The following is a 13,130-nucleotide window of genomic DNA, read 5'->3' as shown; positions in this document are numbered from 1 at the left end:
CAATTTAGATTTAGAAACGTTACATATTAGATAGAGGGAGCTTGTTTCGTACCACAGTGCAATAGTGCATCTATTATCATTTAACTCAAGGTAAACACATAATCATACATAATTATAAACATGAATGACTTGCCATAGTCATTCTTTTAGATTACTAAATTACAAATATGTAAGAAAGAAGGATTCCAACTTACAACTCAAAGAAAAGGTGGAACAATGATGACGGCAGCTTACTATAATCACTGTTCTACCATCCTAAAAGTTTTTTTTTTTTTTTTTGTCAATTATTATTGTTGTTTTTCTTTTAGCCAAACTAGGATGAAAGCATAACAAGTTGTGGGTAAGCTAAATAATGCCATAAAAATATCTCAATTCCTGGAAACTAAGAAAACTCTGGCTTTGATGACAGAACCATTACCCAACTTGAACCCAGGACTAACTGGAAATCCCACAGTAAGAGCAGTTGATACCCGTCCACATGAGACTTTCACCACACTTTCCATATACTGTGCATGGAATTCAGCTCCTCTGCTTGCCTCAAATTGGCTTGGAGCTGGGTCGAGCGAGAATGCCAGCAAATGAAGCAGCCAAACCACCTTGGCCAGCCCCAAGAACTCGGCATAGAACTGACTCCTGGGGTGGTTACCAGCCAAGATTTGTCGACGCTGCTCCGAGTCTCCGAACAAGGACTCCTCCATTTTGGGGTGAACAATGGAAAGATACTTCTTGGAGCAGAATTTGCCAAAATGACAAGTTGGTAAGATTCCAAGAAGCTCAGCAGGATCCATGGCCTTCATGTCACGATATTGGGTGAAACAGTCCCGCCGAAACTGGTCGGGATTGAGCAGCGAGGAGAGACTACCATCCATGTAGAAGGTCTCGTGATCGAACCCATGGAAAATCTTGCGGGAAATATAAGATTCCAGAGCAAACTTCGCATGGTGGGTGGTGGCAACAGTGTCAAGGTAAGCATTGTCAGTTTCAGCAATGGCTGATTCTATGGAGCGCACTGCAGCAGCAATGTCCCAGTGAGCAGAGCGCATAAGGGAGAGCAAAAGCGATGTGAAGGCTTTTGAGGCCTCTTTCACTTGGCTCATTGTGGCCTCGAACAGCTCAGGGACGGGGGATGCCGCCACTGCCATAAATGGAGGCGTCAGCTGTGAGATCTTTGGCCCCAAATTTTCAATCAAATCAACCAAAAATGGTAAAACCTTTTCTTCTACTCCCTTTCCTATCAACAGGCTTCATTCTATTGCTAAGTTCTTCCTATTGAATTGTAGTTATAGTACAAGCAAAATCAGGTAATTTTGCTTCATTTAATGCACACCAACAAATCATTATGATAATGCAATTTAGGTTTCTGTAGATCAAGAATCGCAGCAGAAAGATGCATAATGTTTATAATCAGTCTATCAGGAATTGGAATATTGATCTCATACCTTGACCAAAACTGCAGCCGACTTTCCTCTTGGACTGCGATCTTCCTTTCTTGCCGCCATAGCTGCTGCCCTTGGAAAGTGTCACAGAGTTCTTGAGCTTCTCTCTGAGATTCTCAACCTCCACATCCCTGGCCTTCACCTCCTTCTTCAGCTCCTCCATCGCCGCCTCGTACGGAGCAACGACCTCCTTCAGCATTCCGACAACGCCGTTCCTCCTCCGCCCCCTTCCGCCTGCACAGCCGTGAACAATCAAATTTCGGCGAAATCTTTCCCTAAGTACCCCTAGCCTCCTCAGCTCCGCCACAACCGCTACATCGGCCGCCCTCATCTTCTCCGGGTCCCAGGGGCAATGCGCATCTTGCAGATTCACATAGGCCCTTTTCATGGCCGAGACGACATCGAAGACTTCGTTCATCAGAATCTCCATCTCCACCAGTTTCTCCACTCCGATTAACTCCCCTCCCTTGGTCCCTTCCCGTGCCCTAATTCCTCCGGTATTCCACACCTGCTCTGCTTCCGCAGACTCCTCGTCCTCGTCGAGCTCGTCGGAATCGTAGGACGCCTCGCGATTCTTAGCGGCGATCTCGCCGGAATCATGACGGACGGCGGCGAGAGGGTGGAGCAAACAGGAAGCGGTGACTCGTTGAATGAGATCGGAGAAGTTGGAGACCTTGTTGGCCATTTCGCCTTTCTTCTTCTCCTTGAAGGCGGCGCCTCTGGAAGAAGAAAATGAACGGTGAGTGAAGACTGAGGAGGAGGAGCTACACAGCAACTCTGACTGATCACAAAAACAGACCCACTTTCAAGTTTCACCTCCCCTTTTCTGAATCACATATATTATTAATTATTCTAATTATGTTTAAGCGTAACAACACGATGGATTAGCGATTCAAACTCACTGTGTCTTTTAGATGGAATATATGTTTAAGGTTCAATTTTTTTAATACAATAAATATAAAGGAAAAAATTTTACATTTTTTACGTGATACTTTAATCACTGAATTATACTTATGGTACGTTATGCCAAGGACAAGTATTCTACAAAATTAGACTTGAAAAACAGAATAGAATTACGGTTAGTAATTGTTTCTTAGTTTTTTTTCCTTTATTAATAAAAAAGATGATAATTATTTGTTATTTTTGTTTTCTAAAATTTCAAAATAAAAATTTTAATTTTTATATGAAATTAAAAATTTTAAAATTAAATGTTCAAAATTTGTATCTTATATTTATTTTTAAATATTTATTATGCACTTTTTATAAGTTAAGAATGATAAAATAGTTTTGGAAATAACTGAAATAGGAGGAGGAAAAAAAAACTTGACTATATGGTTTCAAAGTTTATTAAAAAACGAGAAATATGAACAATTATCAAATGTAAACGAGAAACAAGAATGTTACCAAATAGATATTAAATATATATGTTTTAGTTAGAGTGACAATACATTTTATTTAATTTAGTATCTCCTATTTAAAGATTTTACAATTGTACTCACTCAACTTCGTTGGTGAATCTTGTAAAAAAAAAAAATCGTTAATATTAATGTCAACAAATTTACCTATACATAATATTTAGTGAGTTGCTATAAAATTAGAAGAAAAATAGGCTCCTAAAAGAAATTTTGAAATTCTTACTACACTCTTGGAAATTTAGGGACGGATTGGAAACTTTAATCCCTTGTATAATCTAAATCATCCTTGAGTTTATGCCATGCAAACTTATCACCACACAATTTAAATAAGCAAAAAAATAAGGGAATAATTAAAAGATATTTAAAAACGACTATTAAATTAAATTTTTTTTAAAAATCTGGTTAAACTGAAAAAATTCTAAATATTGGAGATTAAAACATGTATTTAATTAAAGGAAAAAGACAAAAAAAAAATTAAAATATATTTCTCTCTTTTTCTACATTTTCTTTGTTAGTTCAAAAGTCAATTTCTTTAATTTATTTCCATAAAAGATTAAAAAAAATTGTTCTTTTTTCTTTTTATTTCTTGAGATAGTTATTTTTTCTTTTTATTGTCGAGAAACACAACTGATATTTTTCTAAATAATTATAAAACTATCTTCAAAATCTAATTTTTTCAATATCAGTTAGTTTCATAATTTAGATTTAGTCAGAACCTTAATTTTCTCTTACTTCACGTCTTACTTATCCTAAAGAAAAACAATTATATCAATTTATATCATATTTTCTCCTTTACCTTAGTTTTTTTAGTACTGGGAGTGTAGATTGAAATTTAGGTATTATTTCTTCTCCTTTTGTTTTAATAAAATAAAATTATCTCACAGTCAGAAAAATATATATTCACTCTTCAACTCTGTCCAATCTTTTGTTTGTTTTTTGTTTTCTGTTTTTTCTTTAAATAAATTTTAGAAACCCAATCTCAGTGATATATTTGGATTGTGGTACTATATGTCCGACCAAAAAGCCGTGAGTTTGAATCTCTCATCCCACATGTGGTATTAAAACAAAATATTATCTAGGTCTAATGATATTTATTTAATAAAATAAACAAAAACATTTTTTTTAGTACAACATGTGGGAATGAGGATTCGAACTCAACTTTTTAGTCTAAGATAGGTGTTTTTAACTAGTTGAATTATGTTAGGTTAGCCATCTAAAATACGTTTCAGAGCAATTTGGATTCGGGAAGTGTAAAATTGAAAACGATGGCGACAATTTTGACAAATTGTTTATTTCTGTAAAAAAATGAAAAAATTTCGTCTGTACATTTCTCTCCCATAGTAGTAAGTAGAATATGCCTATTAACTCGTTAGCACTCAAATATTATTCTGGAGTTTTAGCAAATTCTGTTATTTTTAAATAAACATGTTAAAAGTCGTACTATTCCATTATTAAATCGTAGGCATTTATAGTCAAGATAATTGCTTTTCAAATAAATAACAAAATAATTAAACAATAAACATACGAAGATGGTGATTAAAATCTGTTTAGTCTTGGCCCGTTCAACTATGCTTAAAATTGATAAATTTTGTAAAACATTATCTTTTACGCATTAAACCATGTAAAAAGGTTGAGATACATAGTTTTTTTTTTATTAATATTTATTTTATTTTTCATTACAAATTCCACAACTAAATAATTTATGTATCTTTATTTCTAAAAGAGTGGCTCATTCAACCATGGGATGACCTAGTTGTCAATAAAGATCAGTGTAAATAGTAAAGAGATTAGAGGGAATAGGTTCAAACCATGGTGGCCACCTACCTAGAATTTGATATCCTAAAAGTTACCTTGTCAACCAAGTATAACAGTAGTCGAGGTGCGCGCAGAAAGAGTCAGCACATTTCTAATCATCACTTTTGTATTTGTAATTGAGATTCTAAAGAAAAACCCTATCGATGATTTGTAAACTTTATACCAAACTAAATATATAACTAAACATCATGGATTGGTCTATTATTCAAAGGAGTGAAGATAAATTCATCTAATTACAAATACATATAATACATGAATATATTAAAAAGAAACACTTAGAATCAGACGATGTATATTAAAAAATTAAAAAACACTTTGAATCATCTAATTTACTCATATAATACATGAATATTACACGTTTTTTTTTGTTGAGAAAATATGAATATTACACGTTAAAATTAAGCAGATCAGACTTCAGAGTGAGAATTTGATAATAATATAAATTCATTTTTATGCAAAAAAAAAATTTTATATATATATATATAATAGTGGAATGAAATAGATATGAAAATATAGAAAAAAGAATAGAATTTAAACGAGATGATTGAGAGGGAAATTAAAAAGGGGAATTGGAGTATGAGAGAGAGAGAGGAACCTGCAGCAAGAGTAGTCGGAACGCAGAGAAAATCTGGATTGCTTCAGCTCCAGAGGATCTGATCGCTGGAAAGGAACGGAGAACGGCGATTGCAACTGATCATCTTCAACTTCAAATTCACCGCCCTTCATATTGCTCCTCACAACTCCATTCTTCTTCTTCTTCTTCCTGCAATAATTAATCACCGCCATTTTCCATAACCAAACCGCGCATTACACATATATATCACCGCCATAAATTCAATTCAATTTCCGATCGACAAATTAACTTCCATTCCATGGTCCATCGCTTTCTCACACATCGAAAAATGCTCCTAATTCCTATAAATTGCAAAGCAAAATACGGAACCGAAACTCTTCGATCACCGAATCGAAGATCGAAAGAAAAGACGCGATCGATGCATAAAATTACCTGGAATTGTCAAGACGGTGAGAGCAAAGCAGGAGATTGGGGAACATAATTCGATCTCAGTCGTTTGAAGAATAAGCTGTAGTTTGGAGGGATCGAAGATTTTGAGAGAGGAGAGAGAAACTACAAATATATATATATATATATATATAAATTTAGAGAGAGAGAGAGAAAGAGGGAAGGGAGATGAACGGAGGAATCGGAATTTGAGGGAAGTGTAATTAATTATAAGATGATATTATTATTGATACTCAAAAAATATTGATGATACATAGAGAGAGAATGAATAAGTTTTGCTACAAAGACAAGTGAAAGCTGTTGGATTCATGAAAAAGAGATGTCGTTAATTCTTCTTCCTACTCTACAAGTTATTTATTTTTCCAAAAATTAAAAACAAAAAAAAATCTCTCCTAGTATTGTCATTATATAATCTTTTAACTAATTGAGATATATTGTTACCATGATTTCTTAATTTGTTTTTAATTTAAAATTTTAAAAACTAATCATTTTAGTCATTATTATATTCATTGAAGGTGGTACGTGACTAATCATAATTCTCACCGGTACTATATTTGATTGTAAAAAAATACAAAAGAAATTAATTTTTAAGTAGGTATTAAACTTGTTCCCTCTTTTTTTTTATTCACTTTTGAACGGACGAGTCCAATTTATGATAATTAAGATTTTTTAACTTAATTAAAATGAGTGGAATGTTTATTTGTTAAATTTAAATATTTTTTTAATAATTTTTCAAAAATATCGATCGACAATGACATTTTATCTACATTTTTATATGAAATTTTCATAAAAATTGAAAAATCCACATTGTTTTAATGTTTAATATATATATATTATGTTCACTTGATATCTACCTTTATTTGGAGTCATGTTTATATATTCATATATGTTAAACAATAATTTGTAGGAAAAACAATGGTCAAAGCTAAAATATATATATTTTTACCATTGCTTAGGCTCTGTTTGGTATCTTAAATTTCTAGAGATTTCGAAGTAATGACGGATTCCAAACTGATTTTGGTGGTTTGTTACCTCATTTTGAATGCAATCTTATTTTTACTTAAAAAAAAATTCAGATCAAAATGTCGGATTTTATTGAAAATAAATGACCTATTCAACCTTGTCATATTTTAAATTTTTAATTAATAAATTTAGATTAAAAGTCTAACCGAGTAAAATTTTTATTTTGTTTCATTTCTGACGAACATCCAAATAAAGAAATTTAATTTAATACATTTCAAATCCAAACAAGGTAAATAATTTAAAATTATTTTTTGAATTTTATTGACGAACCGATGTAAAAAAAATATAATTAAATTAAACCATTAAAAGATTAAGGACTAGCGCTACAAATATTTCGTAATTCAATTAGTCGAATAAATTCATCTTCTGCGGAGAGGATATGACAATCTTGCTGACGAAAGAACAAACAAATACCATTATTACTTAAATATATCAAACAAGTCGCACTAGGCAACCCAAGAGACATCTTCTTCTTTTATTAAAAGAAAAATGAAAAATAATTATGAAAATTATTTTATGAAAAAATAACGACAATTAAAATAATCGAGAGTAAATCGAGTCATTAAATATTTTTAAACCTTAAGAAACTTCCTCAATCATAATCACCGCTTAAATGTAATTTTAAAAATTATTTAAATGTATTAAAGACGATAGAAGGTATATTGAATAATAAGAAAAAATTTTAACGGGTAGCAATTCAGATGATTGTATTTATAAATATTTAGAAAAAAATTTAAGAAGCCTATTTGAACTTTTTTACATAATTTCTTTTTAATTCTCATATATCACTTATTTAGTCCTTATTTTTGTGAGTGTTTTTTTTTTCTGCTATATTTACAAATTAAGAATATTGTTGGTACATGCTCAATTAATTGAGCTTGGCTTGCCAATTGCCATATAATTGCTAGCACCTTACAAAATAAAATATCAAGAAGAATTTAAAACGAAAATTGTAAATAAATTTAAAAAATAAAACTGGAAGGGAAAAAAACAATATAATCACTGTGCAAATATAATGATATGCATTAAAAAAATAATATAAATAAATAAATAACGATATTCATATGCATTGCTATTGTATTATTTCGATGTTACTAAACGATGGATAACGCTAAGTACACCATGCAAACAGTTCTATGTTTTTGGCCGAGGTGTTTGGAAATTATACTTTTTTTTTCCATCTTAAAAAAAAAGAACGAAAATTCTATTATTATTATTATTATTAATATTTTTAGAATAAATTGATTTTTTTTTAATTATATACTCTGTTTCATAGCAATGCATATGAGTAGAACAGAAAAATGCCATAAAACCAACTCATCAATTTGGTCCTACTAGATTATCCTTATTGGAAATTCAGGGTTGAATGTGATCAAATATGTGAGTTTCGAAATGATTTTTGAAAAATTAAAAAAAAATGCTTTGATTAAAATTAATTTTCAGAATTTTTGTGTTTGATTAGGCACTGTTTAAGTTTTAAACACTATTTTGGTCATTGTACCCCAATTTTTAGTTCATTTTGATCCTTGTTGTTTGGGGATGAAAATACCTGGACACGTGGAGGACCCCTATTGGTGCTCCAAGATGGCCCATGAGTCATGCCCAGCTCGGATAGCCGAGATGGCTGCCACCAACGCCGGCGAAAGCTAAGTGTGAGGGCCGAGGTGAACCTGGCCAAGGTCCGACCTACCGAGAAGTTCGGTAGGGGCCGATGTGAGCTGCTGTCAGCGACGTGATTACCGGGTGTAACCGATGGTCCCGAGATTACCGGGTGTAACCGTCGCGAGATTGGCGGGACTACCACCCATAAGTAGAGGACCTCACTCCACGATCAGGTACGATGATTTCTGGCCTCGAACTAAACTAAGAATCCGACCTGTACTGACTTGATCGTCGGAGTGCTCACCTTTTTGTGCAGGTCCGCCACAGGTATTCAGATCGGTCCGGGTTCCGAGTTCGAGCTGCAGTAGGAAATATATTGTTGTGCATATCCTTGCATAAACACTTGTATTTTCAAAATATTCGTTTTGGTCATTACACATTTAGAAATTGACCATTTTAATCCATAATTATAAAATTTTAATACAATTTTTATATAAAAAGGGAACTATCTAATACAAATTTATGTCTATGTTTCAAGATATTTTGTTAGTTGAATATTATTTTAAAATTGCCGTCGAAAAAAATTAGATAAAAATGAAAATGAACGAATCAAAATGATAATTTTTCAAAATTAGAAAGACAAAAACAAACGTTTCGAAAATACCTGAGCTATATAATAAACAAAAGTTTGAAAGTACATAAATCAAAATAAACATTTCCAAAATATAAGACTCAAAATGTACTAAAACAAAGGTATAAGGACCAAAATAGTATTTAAACTTATCATTAAACTTCTAAAAATAATACTTAAAACATACTGCTTCTTTGGGGAGTTCACTTAAAATTATTTATTATATCAAAAGTCATCCCAGACTTACTAAGTCAAATATCATAGTCTAAAGTTCCAATTAATATAAATTTAACGTTTAAATATGAATTATTTCAAGACCAATGTATCTATCTATATGGTTGATCAAACATGAGGTCAAATACGTCATTTACTTATTTGATTTACCCAACATTAAAGTTGGAGAGTAGTTAAAGATTTAGTCACCTATAAATTTAAGTATTAGTTATTTCTTTAAATGAGAAGAATAAAAAACATAAAAGTTTTATCTCCATCGTGATTAAAAAAAAAAAAAAAAACCCATCATTTTAGACTCTAACAAAACATTGGGCATATATGCATTAATAAATATAAGTGCTTATTTATTATTTAATGTGATACATTTCCATCCGTATATTATATTAATATCAATGTTTTTGTAAAAGTAACAAGTGCGAGCCAAATTATTTGCAAAAGCAATAAATTTGGCCTAAAGGAAGAAATAGATGTCCTTATGTTTATAACATTATATGTAACTTTTTTTTATATATATATTTGTGAGTGTTTAGACCAGTTTATACGCATATATTGATTAATTTTACAAAACAACTGCTTGTTCCTACTACATTTGGTTGCCAAGATAACTAGTAGGATATTAAATCTGAAGTAGGTGACTATGAAACTTATATTTATAATATTACATTAGTAAAATTTACATATTTGTTAAATACAATATCAATCAATAAAAAAGGGCAACATATTAAAAATTGATTAAACTTTACCTAAGTGAGTAGTAAATAATTTGAACAAATGATATGGTATCAATTTCTTTTAGTTCAACAATTTTGAGTAACCATAAAAAATTTTAAGAGAGTATTATAGTGTCTTATCTCATTGATCAACGTTTAGATGTACTAATTAATAGGAGTTACATTTTTTTATGATGACAATTCTAGATCTATATAAATTATATTTAACAATGATTAAAATTTTATTAATATTTTTAAACAAGTAGAAGTAAACAATATAAAAATAAATCTATGATGTAATAAGAGAGATGAGTAGAGAGAGATGCTATCACGTGCTTTTGTTAGTTATATGATGAAATTTGAGTGTAAGACAACCATAATGGACATAAACAATTGTATATTAATTCATGAATTTTAGAAAAAAAAAAAAACTTTTTCTTTTCAACTTTGAACAATTCTTTGAAGCTGTTCTTCTTTTTTGAATCTAGGCAATGACGGATGCACTAAGAACTCTTCTTACTTTCCTACCTTGCCCCTTTTTGCTTTTCTTTTTATATATGAATGCACTTTTTTTCCCTAAATATAATTCATGTACTTTTAAAATAATAATTTAAATGTGTTAGGTGTAGATTTTTAGTTGGGAAGGTGTCCTCCCAACTGACATGTTCTATTATGATATTACTTGACTTCCACAAATAAAAATGTAAAAAGAATCGAGAAGACGCCATAAAATACCTGGAAGGAAAAAATTGAGCGCCCATGTTGTTCTCCCAGACACCCAACTCACGTACTTAAGTCAACTAAAATATGTGTGCAGTAGAGTTTTGAGCAGGGGAGAATTCGAATAGTTGATCTCAAGCTTTTTATTGTAAAAATAGAGTAAAAACTATTTCATTGTGGTTGTCAAACCTAAGCTGTTAGTAGCTAGAGGTACGTTTTCGATTATAGGTTGAGCGTGAAGGTAGATAACTCTCTCACCTATCTTGCTAAGTTTAGAGTGTATATCCTACCGCAAACAAATCATTTATTTGTGACTTATTTAAATTTAGAGATTCAATGTAAATTTAAAGTCAAAATTGACTTATTGAACTAAGTGTAGGAAGGGGAAGTGAGTCAAATCTTGACTTAACACTTGAGATATTACAATGCTTGAACCAGTTTCGAGTTTAAAATAATGTTAAATTATGACCCAAAGACCAAACGAGAAAAGGGGGGGAGAAGAAAAGAGAATGAAAATTAATTCAAATATCAAAAGATATTGCAAACAAATCATCCAAAAAGTAATCGCCTCAATGCAACCAACATGGAAAGCCACTTGTCGAGTTCTCAAACATGGTGTTGGGAGAGGCCCCTACGTGGTTATGGCTTCTTTCATCTGAATAAACAATTTGAAAAGATTGGATTGGATTGGATTGAAATTGAATTGAATTAAATGGGCCATTTCTTTTTCAGTGTGGGGAAATTGATGATATGAATCAAAATCCAACTTGATGTGTTTTTGTAGTCATATAAGTAGCCATTAACCATGTAGACAAGAGAGAGGAGTGGCATTTTCCCAATTACTTTTCTAACCCTTTGTCTTTGAGCCTTTGGCACAAGACATTTGGAATGTTGCTTATGATTCAAAAGTCATTAGGACTAATATCTCCTAAGGTAAGCTAGAATACCCGCCGTTCTAATAAGTGTTATTTACTACTTCGTTTTGTTAATTATCTTGAAATTTAAAATTTTATTGCGGGCTTTTGACATTGCTATGATCATGACACTTTTCATGCGATTTGAAACTTATCTGATAAGGAGTTTTGCTACCTTAGGACCATTATAATTATGGCGGCCATTCATTGGGGCTTCAGTCGCTAGCTGCTCCATTGTCATCAGACCGCCAACTTCCTCGATCTTCCGACACTAAGCAGGCTTCACCCCCCGTAATCATAAAGTTCGAATGCATCTCTCTATATCTATGCACAAAAGTTTCACAATCGCATCTTATTCTTCATAATTATGAAATTTATTTTAGGACAATTACAATATTAAAAATATTTAGTTCTTTTAGTACAACTATTTAGTTTTATTTTAAAGTCGGTGAAATTCTATTATACTATTGTAATATAACAGGAGAGAGAGAATAAAACTTAAATATACAATGGAATACTATGCTTTGCAATTGATTTAATCATATTTGATCATCCCTTGATAAAATCAATGAATTCATTCTACTTCCTAACTTTGGTTCAAATTCTTCCTTCCTACCATGCATTGTAAAGAAAGTTTGGTATTCAACCTTCCTCTCACTGTTGAAACTTTAAACAAAAGAACATTTGAATAACAATTAGATAAAACTCATAACGGTATTTAAATATAAAATACCATTAAATAAAACAAACATATTGTAATCTAACTTGGATTTCATAAGTAAACCTAACCTAAGACGATGTTGTACTATTGTATTACTATAGAAACATGAAGCTAAAACTTTTTTAAAGCTTCAATCAGGCTGCACTTGTCCAATCAAAACGACACAACACAACACATGTACCAACCAACTTGACGACAATCCTCACAACCTGGAGATGACAAGACTTCTAAAAAGTGTCATTTTCATTTTGTCGACAAATTATTGGTCGTCTCAGAAAGGGGCAGGCAGCTGCCATTTCCATCTCCTTCGTGGACCATAAAATAAAATGGCCCATGACAACAAACAAACGACATGTCGAAACCCCCCATTCAAATTCATAGATTTGTGGTGCAATGAACTGGAATTGGATGGATGTTCTAGACGTGGATGAAGACAAGACACGTGAGAATATGATTTAATAGAATCTAGTGATGCCTAACATTATTAAGAGATTAATGAAATTTAGAAAGATATTGACAAATTACCATGGAAAGAATCATCAACTCGAGATCTCCTTATTTAACAACTTTTCTCTTTCATCAAGAAAAGATATTAGCCCTCAAAATTAAAATTTAAAAATTTTTAAAGTCAAATTAACATTGATGATATCTTATCTATCAACACGCATCTACTCCTTTCTTAAAAGTTGGAGGTTCAGACTTCTCATCCCCACGTTTATTGTACCAATAAAAAGAAAAAAAATATTAGAAAAAAAAAACTTTAGTATTGACAAAATCCATATATAAATTTATATTAATGTTTCCACACGTAAACTATTCAATTCTAATAATTAGATAATGATTAACAATAAAGGTTGAATAATTAACTTGCATAAAATAGATCACTTT

The 13,130-nt window shown here is 31.5% G+C and overlaps 1 protein-coding gene across 1 annotated transcript; it reads right to left on the bottom strand.

The window, feature by feature from the left end:
- Positions 1-93: 93 nt before the first annotated feature.
- GIL1 (glucose-6-phosphate isomerase, putative (DUF641)) lies at positions 94-5,849 on the bottom strand. The gene is made up of 4 exons (XM_022292805.2): positions 5,673-5,849; positions 5,262-5,429; positions 1,440-2,155; positions 94-1,135 (listed from the first exon to the last, which is right to left on the bottom strand). The coding sequence occupies exons 1-4, from the start codon at positions 5,717-5,719 to the stop codon at positions 369-371; spliced, it is 1,698 nt and encodes a 565-aa protein (XP_022148497.1). The 5' UTR covers positions 5,720-5,849; the 3' UTR covers positions 94-368.
- Between the last annotated feature and the right edge of the window lie 7,281 nt (positions 5,850-13,130).

Source organism: Momordica charantia (assembly GCF_013281855.1).
Source record: "Momordica charantia cultivar OHB3-1 chromosome 2 unlocalized genomic scaffold, Mcharantia_2.0 BLBB01000002.1, whole genome shotgun sequence".
In the NCBI taxonomy this organism is placed as follows: Eukaryota; Viridiplantae; Streptophyta; class Magnoliopsida; order Cucurbitales; family Cucurbitaceae; genus Momordica; species Momordica charantia.
This window is presented reverse-complemented; position numbering and strand designations above follow the sequence as displayed.

Bases quoted from the DNA above. Each gene is read 5' to 3' on its own strand.
- GIL1 (XM_022292805.2), bottom strand. From the start codon at position 5,719: ATGTTCCCCAATCTCCTGCTTTGCTCTCACCGTCTTGACAATTCCAG. The intron at 5,430-5,672 runs GTAATTTTATGC...TAATTATTGCAG, and splicing joins CACCGTCTTGACAATTCCAG to GAAGAAGAAGAAGAAGAATG. The intron at 2,156-5,261 runs GTTCCTCTCTCT...TTCTTCTTCCAG, and splicing joins TCCGACTACTCTTGCTGCAG to AGGCGCCGCCTTCAAGGAGA.